Genomic DNA, 22450 nt, shown 5'->3' with positions numbered 1-22450 from the left:
ATATTTTCTTCATCAGAGGTGAACTTTGACACAAGATAACAATCCAAAATGATTTAAGATAATTTAATGAAATGCAATAGATGACTATGAAAGACTTGCAGATATTATTATAGAGATAAATAGACATACTTTATAGCTAATAAAAAATAAATCATAAACTGGAACTTCGTACCATCCATGAATATAAAACTGGTAAACCAATTTGAATGACAAATGTGGTCCCTACTCAAATCCTTCTTTCAGGCACATTGAAAATTGAATTTCTTCACTTAGAAGTTTCATGACCCACCTGATTTAGGCCATGTGAGTACAAAAACAGCAGTCCCACTGTGTTCACAGCTTTTATTGCCTAAACCAGCATCTTTTATTACGACATCAGCTTTACACATAAATGTTTCATGTTTACTCACTATGAGAGGATAATCTCATCAAAGAAGTTTTTCAATGAGGAAATGCATTCCACTTCCAAAGGACTCCAAGGACAAACCAGACTTCCGCAACCTCCATATCATCCTTGACAGTAACCATTCTCAGTGAGACTCGATGATCCGTGGCAGAGTATCAGAAGTAGCAGGACATTCCAGACAGAGCTGATGCCCTGATTTAAATCACTACCTAGATGAGGAGGTCATCTGATTCTATGAAACACTGGGGCCTATATCCCCTCACATCATCCAAAGACAGAGCCCAAGGCTTTTCATGGAAGCTCGTGGTTCCCTAGGGCCTGGTTGGTCCACCTCCTCTGTTCTCCCCTCCAAGATGGGCACTTACTTAAGTCAGTTTCCACCATATAACCTGTGTGGTTTTCAGGAGCATTTAGGATTTCTCTAGGATATTCCCTATAGGGATTACTTGCTCTCCTATCTTTAAAAGTCACTAGAATCCCAAAAAGTGGAATTAGAGCCATAAAACAGGTTTGTTCATTCTAATGCCCAACACAGGAAAACTCTATCCCGAAGTTGGCTGAAACCCTGGTAAGCCCACTGCAGGCACATTTAAAAGTCAGGTGCTCATCTGAGTCCAGTTTACTGCTGCTTTTCTGCCAACCGATGAGTCCTGAAGATTTGTTACAGTGGAGTAGAATGGCCCACTGGATGCCAGGCTGGCTTTGCTTTCGCTACTGCAGAGCCAATGTAGAAATTTAACCTCATTTCGCTTCTCCCTTGGAAAACATCTCGTAGGTTTTATATTTAATATGTAAGAACAGGGGACTTCTCTGGGAGTCCAGTGACCAAGACTCCATGCTCCTAATGCAAGGGGCCTGGGTTTGATCCCTTGTCAGGGAACTAGATCCCACATACTGCAACTAAGAGCTTGCATGAGGCAACGAAAGATCCTGCATGATACAACTAAAAAAAAAAATTCCACATGCCATGATGCAACTAAGATTCGGCACAGTCACTTAAATAAATAAAATGGTTTTTAAAAAAATTAAACAGAAGAACATTCTCTTTATGTTCTGTTAAGTTAAATGCTATTTCAACTACTTCAGAGGGCAGGGATATAGTAGTTTTCAAATGCTTTCCAACCCTTTATTATGCTCTTCCCAACCCCCTAGCAACCAAGCAAAGAAAGTCATCAGTGTTTAGGACAGTGATTTGGGATCCTCTGTTGAAGGGAACAGCTAAACTACAAGGTGAGGGTTTCAAAACAGCTGAAAGAGAAGTGGCCCAGGTCTCTACTGATCACCCTGCTTCCTCCTAAATATAAGCCTGAGCAGTCTCATTGTTCCAACACCGATTTCCCGCTCTGGCTTTCTGTTAATTGTTTTGTTTCTCTATTCTAATGAAAGATTCTGACAAAGAAAAAGGAGGTTTCTTTTTATGTGATGAATAATAGGATATCTAAATTCCTACTTAATGACAATCAATTTACCATATACTCTGGCAAATTAAAATGCCTTTAATTAGTTTTTACTAAGTAAAAGGGTAGCTTCATCCTTTATTTAGATAAAAACCGCCATTGCCTGACTAAACACATTCTCATCAAATAGAGAAGGTAATATGGGTTGACCTTCCAAGGAGTCTCTCTTATTTTAATTCTTTATTTGCAGATTTTTAAATAACTGATTTGCATAATAACACTCAACTTTTTTTTTTTCCAACAACCCCTAATTGAAATGTGGTCATGATGAATCTGCAATGGAAACTCTTTCTTCTACAAAGCAGAACCACAAAATCCCTGCGGAAGATGTAACACATTTCTCTCACTTTGGGTGAGGTAATGAACTCCCCAATGGAAACCCACCCAAGCAGTGTTCCTATGTAACCCAGCTAAGTTACTTCATGCCATTAAGGGGACTAGAGCTGTAGGTTTTATACTGTGTGGACCAATCATCTTCTGTCTGTTGTAAATCTGAGAGCTGAACTGTTAACCACTGCTGGAGAGTGGACCAAGGTCCACTCATCATCACAGAAGAATCCAAACAGCCTCTAGATAGAGAAGCACAAATTAAACACTGCTACTAGAAAAAACAAAGTCTTTAGCATATGTCCTGCTCAAACTCATATTATCTTCGTATTCAAAGGGTTTCATTATGTATACCTCGGATGATACTTTGGCTTCACTTCCTGGCTCCTAGTAAATGGATGTGAACCCAAAGGATAAAAACTCTTAGATGTTCTGAGAAATGATAATCACAGGTTCTCATCTGTACCTCTAGTCTAGAGAAGTGACACCAAGGACTCATCATGAGCCTTGAGGGGTCCAAAAGTAAGTCATTTAAAGTGCATCCAATGATCCCATTTTATTCCACTGCTAGGTACTAACAGTAGCCCTTTCTGATGTAGCAATGATTTTTGTTTCCTATGTAAGAGGTCTCGGTGAGACAGAATTTTTTAACTTAAAGAAAACACAGAAGTGTACACAATAACAAAGAGTAGCCCCTGTTTGCAACAACTAGAGAAAGCCTGCACAAAGCAATGAAGACTCAGTGTAGCCAAAAATAAATTAAATAAATAAGACCTAGAGTCTCTTAAAATAACATGCTTTAAAAAAGAAAACAGGAGGAAAATAAGAAAAAAAATAAATCCATGAAAAACATGAAATCAACTATAGGTCTCTTTTTTTAAGTTAATTTTTAAAGCATAAAATCTATAAAATCAAGAAATGATTGGTCAAAAGCACGTTCATCTAATCAAACACATTCCCTTATTCTGCTACCAAGACAATCAGAGCCAACTAGTGTTTTTGTGTATCTGCCAAATTATAACTGCCTGCATCTTTGAGTTCATCGACATAAGCTGAGCTAATTGGCAAGTTTCAGGATGGCCAAGTCTGTGGGAGCTTCCTAGAAAACCAAGGGAACCAGAGTCCCAAATATTGGTGGTGCCTCCTCCTTCTCTGCTTTGGAAAGTTAGGTAATCAACTCATCTTAGTACCTTCATCTCCCTTTCATGCATTAGCCTGACCAGCCCGGGGCTACCGAGGCAGCCCTGCACTTACTATCCATGGCGTGAAGATACTCCATGTGGATGGCCCCTGCGCCGGCGGTGGCAGCAGAAGGAATGATATCTGCATAGGGACTTCGCTGACCAGCTAACAGGGCCATCTGATGATAGTATTCTGCTGGGCTGACTCCGGCGTGGGGGGCTGGATGGAAGAGGAGACAAGAAAAGCATGGTTACCAGTTGGAAGAAGGTCAACAAGAAGCTTTTCTTGATATACCCCAAAATCCATGTGTCACGCAGCCCACAGAGCCATTCCTTTCATGGTTTGCTCTAGGAAAACTTCTTTAACTCAAACTGTGCTTTCACTGAAGTTTCCCAGATATCACTGATTAGAAAATAAAACTGAAGAAAAGGCACAGAAAAAAAATCAAGTACACGATAAAACTTTTGAGGTTAGTTTCAAGAAATCACTAAGACTGGCATATATACACTACTACCTATAAAATAGATAATTAACGAGAACCCGTGTATACCACAGGGAACTCTACTAAGTGCTCTGTGGTGACCTAAATGTGAAGGAAATCCAAAAAAGAAGGGATATATGTATACATATAGCTGGTCCACTTTACTGTGCAGCAGAAGCTAACACAACATCGTAAAGCATCCAGATTCCAGTAAACAATGATTAAATTCATATATGTGCACGTATCTGTACACTCATCCCTCTGTTTGCTTCCCAAAATAAAAGTGTCTTATATCAAATGGAAACATTGACACACGATTTTCTTGGGCGTCAAAATCACTTGGAGAAGGAAATGGCAACCCACTCCAGTACTCTTGCCTGGAAGATCACATGGATGGAGGAACCTGGTAGGCTACAGTGCATGAGGTCACAACGAGTTGGACACAACTGACTGACTTCACTTTCAAAATCACTGCAGATGGTGACTACAACCATGAAATTTAAAGATGCTTGCTCTTTGGAAGAAATGCTACAACCAATCTAGACAGCATATTAATAAGCAACAAAGGCCAACAAAGGTTCTTCTAGTCAAAGCTCTGGTTTTTCCAGTAGTCATGTATGGGTGTGAGTTGGACTATAAAAAAAGCTGAGCATCGAAGAATTGATGCTTTTGAACTGTGGTGTTGAAGGAGACTTGAGAGTCCCTTGGACAGCAAGGAGATCCAACCAGTCCATCCTAAAGGAAATCAGTCCTGAATATTCATTGGAAGGACTGATGCTGAAGCTGAAACTCCAATACTTTGGCCACCTGATGAGAACTGACTCATTTGAAAAGACCCTGGTGCTGGGAAAGATTGAAGGCAGGAGAAGGGGATGACAGAGGATGAGATGATTGGATGGCATCACCAACTCGATGGACATGAATTTGAGCAAGCTCTGGGAGTTGGTGATGGACAGGGAAGCCTGGTGTGCTGCAGTCCATGGGGTCTCAAAGAGTTGGACATGACTGTGGGACTGAACTGACTGACTATATCGAATAACTGTATGTTCACATTTTTTTTTTCACATTTCTTACAGTAGTAGACAACTTAGATAACTACAATGACGTTCCCAACATATTTAAAATATTTCCCTAAGCTTTCTGGCAAGAGGGTCTGAGTCAGCTCTTGGTAGCTGGAGAACCCAGCGCCATGAGTGGAAAAGGCAGCACAGCCTGAATTTAATAACATATGGCTGGGTGGTAAGCTGCAATTTTGTGTTCCATAATTTTAAAGTTCTTTTTTTTTTTTCATTTCAAAATCAAGAAGAAATATACCTATCAATCTGGAGCAATTTACTGGCAAGCGTCAGCTCTGTAAGAGGGGGATAATGATTGGTTTCCACTGGACAGCTTATGTGCTAAAGCTGCAGGATACTATAGCAGTTCTGAGGGTGGGCTCCAGAGGCACTAAGACCTAGATGCAAATCCCAGTTCCACCTCTTCAGGAAGGTGCTGGGAGGAGTGAAGGCAATGGTGCATGGAAAGTGCTTAGCAGATAACATTAGATCAATAAAAGCTAGTTTTATCTTTAAAATGTAGAAACACTGGCATTCTAGCAACAGGTCTAGGTATACTTCATATTTGTGTTCAAATACTTTTTATTTACTGAAGTATAGTTGATTTACAATGTTATATTAGTTTCAGATATATAGTAAAGTGATTCAGTTATATATACACATATATTTTTTTCACATTCTTTTCCAGTATATGTATTACAAGATATAGAATATATTAATAGTTCTCTGTACTATATGGTACATTATTTATCTATTTTACATACAGTAGTGTGTATCCATTAATACCAAATTCCTAATTTATCCCTTCTACCCTCTTTCCCAAACCATATGTTTGTTTTCTAAGTCTATGAGCCTATTTCTGTTTTGTAAATAAGTTGCGTGTGTGTGTGTGTGTGTGTGTGTGTGTGCATGCGCACGCGTGCACACTCAGTCTCATCTGACTCTGCAACCCCATGGACTGTAGCCCACCAGGGTGCTCTGTCCATGGAATTTTTCAGGCAGGAATACTAGAGTGGGTTGCCATTTCCTCCTCTAAGGTATCTTCCCAGCCCAGGGATTGAACTTGCATCTCTACCATCTTCTGCAATAGCGAGCAGATTCTTTACCACTGTGCCACCTGGGAAGCCTGTAAATAAGTTAATCTGTATCATTTTTTTTATAGTCCACTTATAAGTGATGTATTTGTTTTTCTCTGTCTGACTAACTTCAATTAGTAGATCATCTCTAAGTCCAACATGCTGCTACAAATGGTATTATTTCATCCTTTTTAAAATATTCTTTTCTACATCTCATATTATCTTTTATTTATTCTTCTTTATATTTCATACTTTTCATAAATATACAAAAATCATGCACTGCAAGAGACAAATATGAGTGACTTGACCTTGGGTACTAATTGGCCTCCTGCGAGGCAGGACGAAAAATGCAGAACTAATCAAAAATGTTTTATTCATACTCGTCAAATACTATGAAAAGCAGATGATAAGATGCTTTAACTGGAGGTACTGCCTTCAGTGGCCCCACTAAATTTCCAGATGTCAGGCATCATTCCAAGCCCATCGTCAGCTGACCTATCGACCCTTCTCTCCCCCTCTTCTTGAGAGTCACTTTCATGGAGTCCCAAGTATTCTATGAAGGTGACTCTCCATTTTTCCCACTGGAAAACCAAATCCAAAGCAGAACAAACTCCGATCTCACTCTTTTACAGTTTTATTTTTAAAGTGCGCATATTGTCCAAATGATAAAACTTCTTCCTTGGGTACTATACAAGTATATCCACTGCATTGAATCCGAGGGAAAAAAAAGTGAGTCAGCAGCTGTTGCTGGAGCCCAGCCACTTCTAGAAGTATGACTGTGAATATTCACTGAGAAATTTCAGGCTGCTTCCACCTACTATTCCCACCATGCACAAGCAGCCCTGAGAAGTGTCTGCACAGAGAACATGGGCTGTGCCGGGGCAAATACTGCTGGGTGAGCCAGCGTACATGAGCGCCAGCACAAGAACCAGCGATTTGTGGTTTGCTGCAGAGAGCTCACAGTTCTCTTCTTGTCACCAGTTCAGCCTAAGCCATCCTGAACCTTAACACAGATTTCAGCAACTGTAGACAGGTGAGTTTGTATTTGTGCTCATGAAGTGGGAAATGTGCTCTCTGATCCAAAGGGACATTAAAAATGTGTGTTTGTTTTGGGGTATAGCTGATTTATAATGCTGTGGTAGTTGTGGATGTACAGCAAAGTGAATCTCTTATACATATACATATTTCCACTCTGTTTTAGATTCTTTTCGCAGATAGGCCATTACAGAGTATTGAATGAAGTTCCCTGTGTGACACAGTAGGCCCCAGAGGAGCATTTTAATCATGGACAGTTGTGGAATGAACAGCTCCAATTTAAAAGTCAGGTGATAATAATTAATTGGGAGGCTCACAGAACAACAGGAATCTGGTCCTTGGGAGCTGAAAATGAGCATCCTCTATAAGAGAATTAAAGTCAAAGGTCATTTCTTGTCCCACTGCATCCCTCTTGCAGTGTTCGTGTGGCATGGTCAAGGACAGGGGGCATATACAACAGGGTGAGGCCATCATGTTCTCTAAGATCTCACTGTTCAGAATGTGGTCCCTAGACCCACAGCACTGAAACGGCCTGGGGGTGTCTCAGAAGTGCAGAACCTCAGCCCCCCAGACCCATCCCACCAGGAAGCATATTTTATCACCATCCCCAGGTGATGTATATGCACAGTGGAGTTTGAAAAGTGCTGCCCCAATGGACACATCCGTATACATGTGCCCTTCAGACCTGAAGAGAAAAGTCTTCCTCAGAAGGTGAGCAAAATGTGCTGGTTACACAAGTACAATACAGGAATGGCAATAGGGCCAGTCTAACCAGAGCCACAAAACAGTAGTGAATAAGAGGATTTGGGCATCACAGCATTGTGGCTCCTGAGTTCCACCTCTGCCATTTACTAGCGAAGGAACCAGGCTGCAAGTTACTTGGCCCCTCTGCCAAATCCTGATCTTAAAATGGAGATTATATCCTCACCCTCATGGACGTGTCATAACGCTGAAATAAGAGCATGCAATCACAGCACTCAGCACAGCCGCTGGCACACAGGACACAAACGCATCAGTTCCTCTTCACCACGTCCCAGGATGTGTGGAAGCAGGAGAGGCTGGTCTGAAACTCACCATCTGTGGGGCTCAGCCCACGAGCGGCCGAGATCATGGAGAGCGATGGGCTACTGTGCAGGGACCGGATGTAGTCCATGTAGGGGTTGATGTAGGGATGCGGGGGGCTGAAGGGGGACTCGGAAGCTGCAGCAGGGTTCCGATGTGGGGAGATCCTGATGAAGGGCAGGTCAGAATACGTGGGGCTACTAGATAAGGCAGAAGGCCTAGGTAAAAAGAAAAGCAGACACAACAGGCATACATGAGACAAGAGCTCCATAGGCAGAGGCTGTCTGTGAAAGAAAATAAGCACGATTTCAAGGTGTCTTGGGGGAAAAAATATCAGGCGTTGACAATTCTAGTATTGACCTTAAAAATCAGTGACATAATGCAGGCAGAATGCTACTATACAATTGTTTAGGCAAAGAAATTTGACCTTTGAGAAATTTTCCGGCACTCGCAATACAGGAAAATAAAGCCTTTGGTTTTCTTCATGAGAAGAAATTCTAAACAGGCATCTGAGCTTGAGGTAACTGTGATTCTATTTTTCCATTTGACATGAATGTTAATTTCACTGCTGAACTTACCTCTCACCATCATAGTGCTGCATTAAAAAAAAAAAAGAAAGGAAAGGAGGGAGAGAGGAAGGGAAGAGAAAGAAAGGGAGAAAGGAAGGGAGGGTGGAAGGAAAGAAAAAGAGGAGAGGGAAAGAAAAGAAGGAAGATTTGGCTGGTTTGGAAGTCTGAGCATGCACAAGGCAGAGATGCCTACAAATAAGAAAGAAGTCTAGGGAGGGGGGATAGGGATGGGGAACACATGTAAATCCATGGCTGATTCATGTCAATATATGGCAAAACCCACTACAATATTGTAAAGTAATTAGCCTCCAACTAATAAAAATAAATGAAATAAAAAATAAAATTAAACTTCTTTGCACCATTTAAAAAAAGAAAAAGAGAAAAGTCTAAATCCAAGAGTCTGTAAGAAGCATGAAATTGACAGCCTATAAGGCCACGCTCCAGCTTTAGGGCTCTGGGTCTTGCAGTCGTGAGTAAAACCATTTTCTCCCGGCTGTGTTTCCCTGTTTTGAAGGCGGCCATAGGAGGCAGCTTTCTCTCATACTTTTTTTGCATGTGGCTTCCTGACTGGCCACATTCAGTGAACAATCAGTAATGAAGTGCTCCTGGGGACAGAAAGTTGGAAAAGATTGAGCTTATGTCCTAGTTATAAGGAGCAAAAGTAGAGTGTAAGCTTTTGATTGATGCAAATAAATTCCAAGCACACCTTGCTGCCACCATACCCCACCCACTCCAGGGGATTCCCTTCCCAGAGCCGCCCCACGCCCCCGCCCCAGGCACAGGCATTTGTAGAACGGCCAGTCTGTGGAACACCCCCTCGCCGCCCTGCTCCTCCTCTAATAGAAAACGTTTTGTGTGGATAATCCAGTGAACTGGCCCTGACAGGCTAAACACTTGTACTTTCTCTTTTTTCATTCACAGAGAATATGGCCATAAAAAGGCAAGGCTGTGATAGAGTGGGACGGACTGACTGCAAACTCCTCTCAGGGCGCTGGCTTTAAGAGTGAAAGGAAAGGGAGGATAAACCATTTCTCATCCCGCCTCCCCAGCAAAGGCACACACAGCCAGGGCTCTGGCCCCCAAGCCCATCAGAATGGAATCCTGGGAGAAGCCCGTCTTGCAAGCACACAGAGCAGGCACTGAATTAAATGAAACCAAAGCTCATACCGTGCATTTTCTCCCAGTAGAAAATCAAAGAGGTTAAAATACATGAGAGAGACGGGATTTTCCTGACTTTCTCCTTCTTACTCTTTTTACCATTTTGAACTTAAAAAAAAAAAATGAGGCTTTCTATTTGTTCTTAAGATGCCACTTCTGGAGAAATAAACTACAAATCCAGAGTTTTCTAAATTTACATGTGGGCAGGGTGAGAAGTCATCACCTGAAAATAGTTACGTCTTTTCCAAACGACTTGAGGCTTTCCAAAATCACTTAGAAAGCAGAAATTGGCATGATCTATCCTATTTTAGCTCTTTTCTACGAAATAAATTAGCTCTGTGTCATTGGTTAAATCTGAAGTTCCATTTAGACCTGCTGCTACTTTAGAGAACATAGGACTCTCAAATTCAGTCATTCATTTTCTACCAGAAAGGAAAATCAATCCTTCCAATCTGATTCAAAAGTGATTATTACGAAATACAGCTCACTTGTGGATTTATGATGAGAGACAGATGCCACAAGAACAGACATGTCAGTAGAGAAGCAGGCATTTCAAGATACATGAGATGATACCTCCTAGACAAGCTTTTTTTATGATCCATGAAGAACTCACTCTGAATCAGTGAAGGTGATGCCATTGCTTATTGGTTTTTTTGTGAGGCAAAAAATTGGAACCTGTAATCTTTCTCAAGTTCCAGAATTGAAAATGGTAGTAAGAATATTCCTAGCAGCTTAGATTCCATTGAAGAAGAATAGATGGGGGGGGGGGGGGGGGGAACCAAACAAACAGCATTTAAAACAATATGAACATTATAGATGTCAGGCTGAGGTGGTTGCCAGTCCCAAAGGAGCAGAAAAACTCTTGCTTTTCTCTTCTCACAAATTTGTGGATGCTGACGTGCACACCGTCCGCTTCACTTTCACTGACCTGTTTCCACAGAAGATTGAGGATAACTATTCTATGAGTAACAAATCAAGACCTGGGCACCTCTTTCCCAAAAGGAACACCCAGGCTCCATCCTCTCTTCCATACCAGTGTGGGGCAACAGCAGAAAAGAGGGTTGTTGCTTCCAAGATCTGGAGATAAAGTCAGGCAACTCCACACACTCTAGTGAACGTCATATGCATGCATGTCACTCCCCTCCAGAGACGATGCAGGGAAGATTTCAGGTCACCTATTTCTCAATGAGATGGTGGGACATGTTTTCAACAGGCACGCAACTATGAAAGTTGCAAGGTGTCAACTGCCCTAAAGAAAAAAACTATCTAATAGACAAAGGCCAGCCACCCCCGGATACAACAGGAAAATGGTTAATGAGGGTCACTCTGGGTGGGGTCATCAGGAATTCTGGAGACAGTTGACTCAGATCATCAAAGCAGTGGTACTATGGAAGGGCTTGTGGATGAAGGGGAGCTGACACGGATGGGACAAGAAGTTGTGTGATGTTGGCTGTGATATGAAGCCCTCTTGGTGGCTCATGTGGTAAACAGCCTGCCTGCAGTGCAGGAGACCCGGGTTTGATCCCTGGGTCCAGACGATCCCCTGGAGAAGGGAATGGCCATCCACTCCAGTACTCTTGCCTGGAGAATTTCATGGGCAGAGGAGACTGGCGGGCTACAGTCCATGGAACTGAGACAGTCAATCAATAGGCAGGTTGATAAGAAGTCCAGGGTCCCCAAGGAGAAGGGGTCTGGGGCTCTCGAGGAGGAGATAAGGGTCTAGAAATCTCAAGGAAGAGAAAAGGACAAACATTTTTAGAAAAAAATTCCTTAATCTTAGTCACATAAAACATTTTTTTTTCCTTTAAGCCCAGAGCTGATGATTACACAACAATACAACTCAGTTTAAACTCTGTACCAATGATTATATAACAAGAATGTATCCTGTATGAGGACAGTTTCTCCTTCTTAGAAACCTTCTGACTACTCCTGTTATCTTAAAATGTATTTTACTACTGGAGTGGGTCTCATAAGATTTTTCTACTATTAGTTCTAATCCTGTCATCTCAATGATCAGTGCAAAGAAATAGAGGAAAAGAATAGAATGGGAAAGACTAGAGACCTCTTCAAGAAAATTAGAGATACCAAGGGAACATTTCATGCAAAGATAGGCTCCATAAAGGACAAAAATGGGATGGACCTAACAGAAGCAGAAGATATTAAGAAGAGGTGGCAAGAATACACAGAAGAACTATACAAAAAAGATCTTCAAGACCCAGATAATCACGATAGTGTGATCACTCACCTAGAGCCAGACATCCTGGAATGTGAAGTCAAGTGGGCCTTAGGAAGCATCACTACAAACAAAGCTAGTGAAGGTGATGGAATTCCAGTTGAGCTGTTTCAAATCCCATAAGATGATGTTGTGGAAGTGCTGCACTCAATATGCCAGCAAATTTGGAAAACTCAGCAGTGGCCACAGGACTGGAAGAGATTAGTTTTCATTCCAATCCCAAAGAAAGGCAATGCCAAAGAACGCTCAAACTATCACACAATTGCACTCATTTCACACGCTAGTAAAGTAATGCTCAAAATTCTCCAAGCCAGGCTTCAACAATATATGAATCATGAACTTCCAGATGTTCACGTTGGTTTTAGAAAAGGCAGAGGAACCAGAGGTCAAACTGCCAACATCTGATGGATCATCAAAAAAGCAAGAGAGTTCCAGAAAAACATCTATTTCTGCTTTATTGACTATGCCAAAGCCTTTGACTGTGTGGATCACCATAAACTGTGGAAAATTCTTCAAGAGATGGGAATACCAGACACCTGACCTGCCTCTTGAGAAATCAGTATGCAGGTCAGGAGCCAACAGTTAGAACTGGACATGGAACAACAGACTGGTTCCAAATTGGGAAAGGAATATGTCAAGGCTGTATATTGTCACCCTGCTTATTTAACTTATGTGCAGAGTATATCATGGGAAACACTGGGCTGCATGAAGCACAAGCTGGAATCAAGATTGCTGGGAGAAATATCAATAACCTCAGATATGCAGATGACACACCCTTATGGCAGAAAGCGAAGAACTAAAGAGCCTCTTGATGAAAATGAAAGAGGAGAGTGAAAAGGCTGGCTTAAAGCTCAATATTCAGAAAACTAAGATCATGGCATCTGGTCCCAGCACTTCGTGTCAAATAGATGGGGAAACAGTGGAAAACAGAGGCAGACTTTATTTTGGGGGGCTCCAAAATCACTGCAGATGGTGACTGCAGCCATGAAATTAAAAGACAGTTGCTCATTGGAAGAAATGCTATGACCAACCTAGACAGCATATTAAAAACCAGAGGCATTACTTTGCCAACAAAGGTCCATCTAGTCAAGGCTATGGTTTTTCCAGTAGTAATGTATGAGTGTGAAAGTTGAACCAAAAAGAAAGCTGAGTGCCAAAGAATTGATGCTTTTGAACTGTGGTGTTGGAGAAGACTCTTGAGAGTCCCTTGGACTGCAAGGAAATCCAACCAGTCCATCCTAAAGGAAATCAGTCCTGAATGTTCATTGGAAGGACTGATGCTGAAGCTTAAACTCCAATACTTTGGCCACCTGATGCAAAGAACTGACTCATTTGAAAACACCCTGATGTTGGAAAAGATTGAGGTAGGGAGGAGAAGGGGACGACAGAGGATGAGATGTTTGGATGGCATCACCGACTCAATGGACATGAGTTTGAGTAAGCTTCGGTAGTTGGTGATGGACAGGGAAGCCTGGAGTGCTGCAGTCCATGGAGTTGCAGAGAGTCGGACACGACTGAGTGACTGAACTGAACTGAATTCTATCATCTTAAACTGTAAATTGTGGGAGTGGGTCTGGTAAAATCTTTACCACCTTGAGACATTCTTTTGATTTACTGTAATAACCAATTAAAAAGTATACAGCTCCCTTGCTAAGGCTAGTGAGGGGGGCACTCTCCATCCCCCTTCTGATGTTTGTGTCATAAACTTTCTCTGTCCCTTTTTATACTTTAATAAAACTCTGCTACACAAAAACTCTTGAGTGATCAAGTCTGGTCCCTGGTCCCGAAGCTAAATCTTCTTCAGAGATCACGAATCCTACACCATTCACCATAAGCTATCAGAATCACCAAGAGTCATACATGACTGAGCAACTAACACTTTCACTTGTCCTAAAATAGTCCAACAGGGGGATACCTACCTCCTGGGAGGGCTGGCAAGTAAATATAACTAAAGTCTCATGTACTGAGCCTAGCATCTAACAAATATTCAACACATACACACTTACATCACAAATTATACTAATATATTCTACTCCTAATATATACATGTACACAATAGAGACAGATATGTATATGTGTACATATATATACTCACGTGTGTGTGTACTCAGTTGCTCAGTCATGTCTGACTCTTTGCGACCCTATAGACTATAGCCTGCCAGGTTCCTCTGTCCATGAAATTTTTCAAGCAAGAATACTAGAGTGGTTGCCATTTCCTCCTACAGGGGATCTTCCTGACCTAGGGATTAAGTCTGCATCTCTTGCACTGGCAGGTAGATTCTTTACAACTTAGCCACCTGGGAAGCCCACATATTACTCATATATACACATAATCACACATGCATATTAGGGATGGCAAATACAGCATACTACGTGATTTTCAAACACAAATATTGGAACCCTGTTTTCAGAGCAAATCTTATGATAGAAATATACCAGTCTGCTTTGTTCCCCAATCTGACAGAACCCCGGGAGCATCTCCTTGGATTTCCCAGTCTCCTCCACTCAAAACCATAAAACCACATAAGGCGGTTAAGAACATGAACTCAAGTTATCATTAAATGCAAGGGCTTGGAAGGAACTGGACTTGCACTCAGGCTCATTCCTGGCTCTGTCACTGAGGCATGTTTCTTTATAGAGAAAATGGAACAATAGCATCTCCCTGCCAGGCCTCAGTCATGGCCAGCACTGGGCACTACATAAATAAATGATGGAGGCCACTGAAGTTCTGGGTGGTTGTCAGAACCACCCAACAAAACTTTTTCGTGTGAGCAAACAAATGTCTAAATGACAAGACTTTTGGAGACTGGTGTTCCCATTCCCTTGCTCTTCAATTTCTCACTGAAAGTTGATGACTTACTCATTCTGCCTCTACATCAGATTCTTGTGAGCCAAGCTATTATGACATTTCTCTAGTGCTGAAGCCAGACAAAAATGAGTTTCTAAGCCATCAACGCTGAGCATCCAGCCTGCAGCCACCTGACATGGACATGTGTGTACATGCATGCTAAGTCGCTTCAGTCTTGTCTATTTGAGGCACATGTGGGCTACACATGGACCGTAGCCCACCAGGCTCCTCTGTTTACGGGATTCTCCAGGCAAGAATACTGGAGTGGGTTGCCATGCCCTCCTCCAGGGGATCTTCCCAACCCAGGGGTTGAACCCACATCTCTTACATCTCCTGCACTGGCAGGAGATAAATATATACAAACTATAGTTTTTCAATAAAGCTGCTTTTAACATTACCTAAGATAGGCACTTTCAAATTCTTGGCATCCAGGTCATTTGTTAGTTATTTTAACTGTAAAGAAAATTTGAAAGGGAAGGCTAAGCTTACTACCTTTAATAGGCAGATGTTTATCACCTCTGTATGAAACAGTCATTCAAGATGGTAACCAGGGGCGTAAATTCTCCTGGAGGAAGAAGACTGGTGACATGCGAGGAAGGCAGTCACCAAATTTTCCTTATAAATGATATATATTATTTCACAAACTATCATAAAGTTGACTTGGTAAATATTTGTTAAGTTTGCTAAAAAAAAAAAAAACCAAAAAACAAAAACTTAATTTGTGAATTGCAGGAGTACCAGGAAAAAATTATAGTGTTACTTTCCTGGTTATATTTTTAGTGGATACACACAGATTGAATTAAAGATTACTGTTAACCCCTCATGAATGACTTTTGCCTTTGTAGTTTTCTCTTCTCTCTGTTCTGGGCCTGTGTGTGCCTCAGTGGTTGGAAAGCAAGCACAAACCATGGAGGAAAAAAAACAAACAACAAACATTCCAGGAGGAAGACTAAAATTTAGAACTGCTCCAAGAACAGAGATCCCATGCTATTTATGTTTTAGCCAAAGAGTATAGACATATGCCTGTGACCCCTGATACATACAATTACTATCTAGGAAAAAGATGCCCAAGCTAGACAGGGTTGTCTGGGCAACCAAAGCATCACTAGGGGGAGGAGTTGTCATTCCATGACCTCTGCATCTTGGCTTATGCATATAGGGCCCCAGCCTGCCCACCCAGGGATAGCATCCCCTATAGCACTTCCACCTCTTTGTCTTCCCAAGGGCATGACCCAATGAGTAGCTGCCATTTTGCTTCCATGTTACCCAATGCATAAATGAAGTATAGCTTTAGACAAGAAAGCAGGTGGGAATTATTTTCATGTTCTCCCCAAAGATAATAAAGCAATATTTTGTGTTTGTTTGTGGAAATAATTTAACCTCAAATTAATTCTTTTATAAAGTCATGAAAATCTATTACAAAGAAAAGCATAGAGGATTAATATTAGAGCATTTTAAACTATGATAAACTTAGAAACAAAAATACGTATTGCAGAGAATAACTGGACTTCTTAGTTAGAATGAAATATCATTATATAGTATTGAATTTGTTACTGCCTTTTCATCTATCTTATTGGGTTACTAAAATGCCAAGATTAAAATCACAGTGTTTAATCACTTGCATTACCCATTATGAGAGCATTAAGCAAGGTTTACAGGGTAGATTATTACCATTTGCTTTCGTGTTGCTTGGGACACTAGAAATGTTACACATAACCCTGACATTTTGGGGTATGCATGAGAGTTTCAACTCCCAGAAGATTGAAATATTGGGTGTTTTCCTACCTAGCAAGTTAATTTTTTGTTTAATTTTGTTCTTTCCATAACAAGTAGACACTCTTCATATCCAAGTAATGGCTTAACAGACAACTAAGGGGAGTTCCCCCTTATAATGTATTTTTAACTAACTAATTAACTACTCAATAAGCACAACTTTAATAAACCAAAATTTATAATAAAAAATGTTGCTTTCCATACAATGACAGAGACAGATAACTAAATGTCCACAACTAATACACTAGATATCACTGGAAATTTGCATAGTCCTGACATGGTCTTCTCCTCTATTCATGGTGAGCTTTCAGATGAGTTCTGCCCAGAAACATCACATGGCTCTGCAGTGTACAGATGGTTGTGCTGGTTATTCCACCTGCCACCCTTCACCCCAGAACCACTGCATGCCCTGAAGGCTGGACTTTGTGGTCTGAATCAGCAGGGTCACCCTTCCTCTGGATTCCATTAATGAGATCCACTGGCAGGAGCTGGTGGCAGAGGGGAGAGGAGTTATGGTATTAATTCCCCTCACTTCCTTTCACTAGCTACAGTTCTGCTAATGGCATTTTCCCCATGGAAAATAGGGAAAACTCCCAGAGCATGACCCCTTTTCCTAGGTGCCAGCTCTCACTGAGCCCTTTCCCCCTGTACCTTCAAGCTAGAGGTGGTAACCTCCTCAAACTTTTGCTACTCCTAGAAGTCTTACTCTCACTTTCCAAGCCCTTAACCTTGTCCATAACTCTGTAAATATCCACTCCATGAAACTGCCAGGATCCTAGCTGATAAGATGGTTCAGTTTCAAATCCCATTTTCATCATCTCTGCAGCTAAAGAATATTTCCCATGAATTTTTAACTGACTTAGGCCTTTTACAAATTTACCATATTGGATCTCAATTTTTCAGAGCTACATGTATAACCACACAGATGAATATTTCAATGAAATGTTCATTTGATATATATTTTATTGAAAAATCCATTTACTAAGAATCCATTACGATTTCAACGTTTGCGGGGATTTCAAGAAACATAATATATGGCCATTCGGTCCCTGCTCTCAAAAAGTTTATACTCAAATGGGGGGAAATGCACACATGCATAAAGCGTGTACAGAACAAGTATTATCTGATGAGTCAAAATGCCTCAACAGGAGCCTTCCAGGGTGCACCCTGGGTATGAAAAATATACACCATGAACTGTGCTACCAAAAGAAGATAAGAGTTGGACAGAGGTAGCTACTGAAGATGAAGGTACATCACTGAATGTACACATTAATCCTCAGAAACTGAGTCTTTTCTTACATGGAGAATTCAAGGGCTATGGTTGATTTCTTTAACAAAAGAGAGAGAAGTATTTGCTTTAATGGAGAAACAGCATTTCAAGAAATTTGAAAATGACTTTCTTATTTTTATTTCCTATTTACGTCTTTGTAAAAGGAATTTATATCCATGGATTGAAAAGTTGAGGCTATTTTTTTAAAAAATAGTCATTCCCTATATCCAAGCTATCAAATCTAACCAACACCAATATTTTAACTTAAATATTCTAAGTATTTTTTCAGGCAAATTATTTTTTAATTTTAATCTGCTGTGCAAATTAAAGCCATAATGAATTATCATTAAACACCCATTAGAATGTTATTACATGATATTGAATATGTATTCATGATATTGAATACAGTTCTTGGTGCTATACAATAAATCTTGATTGCTTATCTATTTCATATATAGTAGTTTATATCTGTTACTCCCATATTCCTAATTTATCCCCCACTCTTTCTCGTTTGGTATCTATAAATTTGTTTTCTATGTCTGTGAGTCTGTTTCTGTTTTGCATATAGCATCACTTGCATTATTTCTTATATTCCACATACAAGTGATATCATATAATACTTACCTTTCCATGACTTCAAATAATCAGAAAAATGAATGTATAGATAAGTGAATCACAGCACTATACACCTGAAACTAACACAATGTTATACTTAAATTAATTGTTTAAAACTCAGTAGAATAGCTAAAGCTAAAAACACTGACAGCACCAAGTATTAATGAGGATATGGAGCAACAGGGACTCTCAAACGACCTGAGTATAAGTTGGCGCAATTTCACTGGCAAACAGGCATTACCTACTCAGACAGATGCACACCCTATGATCCAGCAATTCCTTTCCTTGATGTGTACCCTATAACACTGCCACATCAGTCACAACATACTAGATTATTCAGAGGAAGATTATTCATGCATGTTAAAACTGACCCACAACCAAATATCTATCAAGAGTAGGATGGATAAACAATTTATATAATGAAATAGTGAACAGCTATAAAAATGAACAAACCATAATGTGGAAAAATCTCACAAACATAATGTTGAGGAGAAGAAGCCTGGTACAAAAGAATATAATATACTATATTATCCCATTTATATAAAGTCCAATAACAGACAAACCTGAACCTTAGCATTGGGACAGTCAAGAAACTGTTTACCCTTGAGCACTAGGATAGGGGTGCCCAGGGAGAGCTTCTGGAGGCCAGTGATGATTCTATTTCTAGAACTGTCTAGTGTGTTTAGATGTTTTCACTGTGATAACTCATAATAATTCACAGAGCTATATGTATATAATTGGTGTACTATTTATTATCAGTTTAAACAATATAAGCTTTTACATGTGTTAGTTAAAACAATATTTTCCACAGTGATTTCAACCATTCCTATCAAGTTCAGAAAATCAAATAGATATGCACTTGTATTTTTCAAAATTTGAAAAATATTGCTTAAAAATACCATAAATAATAACATGATATTTACCACTATTAAAAACAAAAATAGTGGACACAATAGTCTCAATTCAAAGTAAACTATGGAAGACGGCTTCTGTGTATTCATTTTGGGGGAGGAAGTTCCAGCAAAGCCAATCAAAGGAAAAGCCAAGCAAATATTCACAATACATGTCAGTCGTGTCCTTTGACAACTGGAACAATATTATATTTTATAGAAGAACAATGCAATTGTTTTATGACAAAAAATTATTTTATTTCTTCCTGAGAAGACTGCAAAAATATAATTTGCTAAAACTGGTCTCTACTCAGTATTGTAAATATAACTTAATACTAATAGATTAGGATTTCAAGGTCAAGAAGAGTCAAAAAATGTAAAAGAAAGTCCATTCAAGCAACCACAATGTGCAATTTATTGTTATTAATGAATTCTTAGACATACTATAGGTTCAAATAAGCACTTGGATATAAATGACGACATCCCATAGCATGGGGCTTCTTCCTGTCCCAACTCACCCTTGTATAGAAAAAGTGCCTCTAATGCTTTAGGAACAAGGGCTGCTGCTGCTGCTAAGTGACTTCAGTCATGTCCAACTCTGCGACCCCATGGACTGCAGCCCTGCAGGCTCCTCTGTCCAAGGGCAAGAAAGAGAAAAGGAATGGGTAGACAGTACCCCTGATCCACAAGGCAGCTGACAAACCTGTTTCTAAAAACCTGTTATCAGTTTAAGTACTTTTAAATTCCATTTATGCAGAGGATATCTAAAATGATTATTTTTAGCAGCTTTTCTTGTTGTCCAAATGGAGTCCATATATCCCACACAAAGGCACCTCTCATTTTGCAATGTGTAATAGAGAAATCTTCTTTCTCTTCTTCTCCCAGTGACTATAAAGTTTGTGAGAAAAAACAAAATCAGTAAAAAAAAAAAATTACTGTTACATAATTTTTAGAAAAACTAGCTATTAATGTAATTAGTATGTATTTAACTTGTATTTTAACATACATAATGCATGTTATAGATTTATTAATGTATGTATAAGGACTTGTTACTAGAAGAACCAATATTTTCATCTTCCCTTATAAAGTCCACAGAGATACCACCTTGATGAGAAAATAGCTGTGGGTACAGGAAGGAGACTGTCCAGAAGTGATGCTCCCTAACCTGCTGCCTGGAAGATGGAAGTGGGGGGACAGAAAGCTAGTCTCAGTGGTCAGATTCTGGGACAGCTGATGAAGCCCTGTTTTCTTAAGCATGTCCTAATTGCTTTTGAGGTAACAAAGTGAACAGACACTGTCTTTTTCTCCCTTCCTTCCCTAAGGTGGTTCAGCTGGTAAATACACCTGCAATGCAGGAGGCCTGCGTTTAATCCCTGGATTGGGAAGATCCCCTGGAGAAGGGAAAGGCTACCCACTCGAGTATTCTGGCCTGGAGAATTCCATGGGCTGTACAGTCCATGGAGTCGCAAAGAATCAGACACAAATGAGCGACTCTCACTTCCTAAGATAATGAGTTTCTCCCTTTTCCCTTTGGATGGTCTTGCTTCCTTTTGATGGAACAGGTCATGGGGGAGGCCAATCCAGACAGACCCACAGGACCAGAGGCTGTCCTGTTTCAGCCTCCTCCTCCTCGTCTCCCGGCAGTGGGGAGAGTGCTTTTGATCAGCTGCTCTGTACCTTCTGAGTGGCAAGTTCTCAGATTTAGATTTAATTCTGGGTAAACCAGATAGTTAAAAGTTTGCTTTGCTTCCAGGCTCTTTAGGCCTAGATGAAAAAGCAGTGCTGTACTATTTAATGTTTAATAAGAAAATGTAAAAAAAAAAAGAAAGAAAGAAAGAAAATGTACATAAAGTATTTAGCAGGGACCTGTCACACTCCAAGTTCTCAGTAAAGGTTGGCCCTTATGACCAACATGCTTATTCCTGCTACTGCTATTGCTACTAGAGCTCTGGATGGTTAAAGCCAAAGACACGCTGCTTTCATTGCATCTTTGTCCATCCTCAAGACCCCATCAGGAGGGGGTTGTTGTAGAGCCAGCCTGGGTTCAGCTTTCCTGACACTCTTAGTATCATCTAGGAGTCACTGCCCCCCCCCTCCCTGCCCCAACCTCTTCGGACAAACTGAAGAGATTAGTGACTTCTTCTGATCTTAGTAAAATGGATGGACATTTTTTTTTTTCTGAAAGTAAATTCAAGGGCATGATTTTCTTCAGTGTTAGTTCAGTACTGCATTGCCATGAAAAAAGAAAACATAGGGATGTGGGGACAAAAATTTCAAAGTCTGATTTCTCTGACATTTTTGCCAAGTTTCCACTCATCCTAACAGATCTGAACTTTTTGGAATTTGATGAATTACCAATACCCGCGCTCCACCCACAAACAGCAAATGGTAACATAATGTCCTTTTCCAAGAAGAAAATACACTGCAAAATAGAAAGATGTTGAAATACAAACTCTCATGAACTCACAGTATCTAGAAAATTCCTGGGTCCTGTGACATTTGTTCCTTGATGCTATCTTTTCCGATAACATAGAATTCTATCAACCATGACAACCTTTGGTAGGAACTTATGAATTTGAGCCAAGATATCCACCAGGTGTAAGAATAACACAGTAAACAGTAACCAGGATTCAGTTAGAACTGCTGATTTAATTAACTGAATAAACAAGCCTGTGCTTGTATCATTTGCCTGGAAATTTCCACAATTTAAGTAAACAGATATATAAAACATCTCAAGAGCCCCCAACCCAGGATTTGTTACTTAAGCGAGAAACCTTGCAACAGGAGGCTTCAGAAACTGGGTGGAAATAATTGATGAGAAACAGGAAGCTAGGTTCCCCAGTTTCACTCTCCTTCTTCCTGTTGAGCCCTCTTACAGGTGGTATGGAGGACATTTATAACAAAAACAGGGTGCATCTGGAATTCTGAGCCAAGGAGAGATGCGGTTTCTGTTTTAATTGATATTTTGTAAATGTTACTTCAAGAACCAGCTCAAATCCTTTATCAACAGCAG

The 22450-nt window shown here is 40.3% G+C and overlaps 1 protein-coding gene across 2 annotated transcripts in view; it reads right to left on the bottom strand.

Moving 5' to 3' along the window:
• Window positions 1-22450, bottom strand: part of GLI3 (GLI family zinc finger 3) — a 306557-nt gene that overhangs the window by 94679 nt on the left and 189428 nt on the right. For both annotated transcript variants that reach the window (XM_065938677.1, XM_065938678.1), the window contains exons 5-6: window positions 8094-8299; window positions 3445-3591 (exon numbers count right to left, since the gene is read on the bottom strand). In XM_065938677.1, the coding sequence (XP_065794749.1) occupies window positions 3445-3591; window positions 8094-8299 (353 nt within the window). The remainder of the gene's footprint in view (window positions 1-3444; window positions 3592-8093; window positions 8300-22450) is intronic.

This window comes from Muntiacus reevesi, chromosome 6, assembly GCF_963930625.1.
Source record: "Muntiacus reevesi chromosome 6, mMunRee1.1, whole genome shotgun sequence".
Taxonomy (NCBI): domain Eukaryota; kingdom Metazoa; phylum Chordata; class Mammalia; order Artiodactyla; family Cervidae; genus Muntiacus; species Muntiacus reevesi.
The sequence above is the reverse complement of the archived record's forward strand: the minus strand, read 5'-3'. Positions and strand labels throughout refer to the sequence as shown.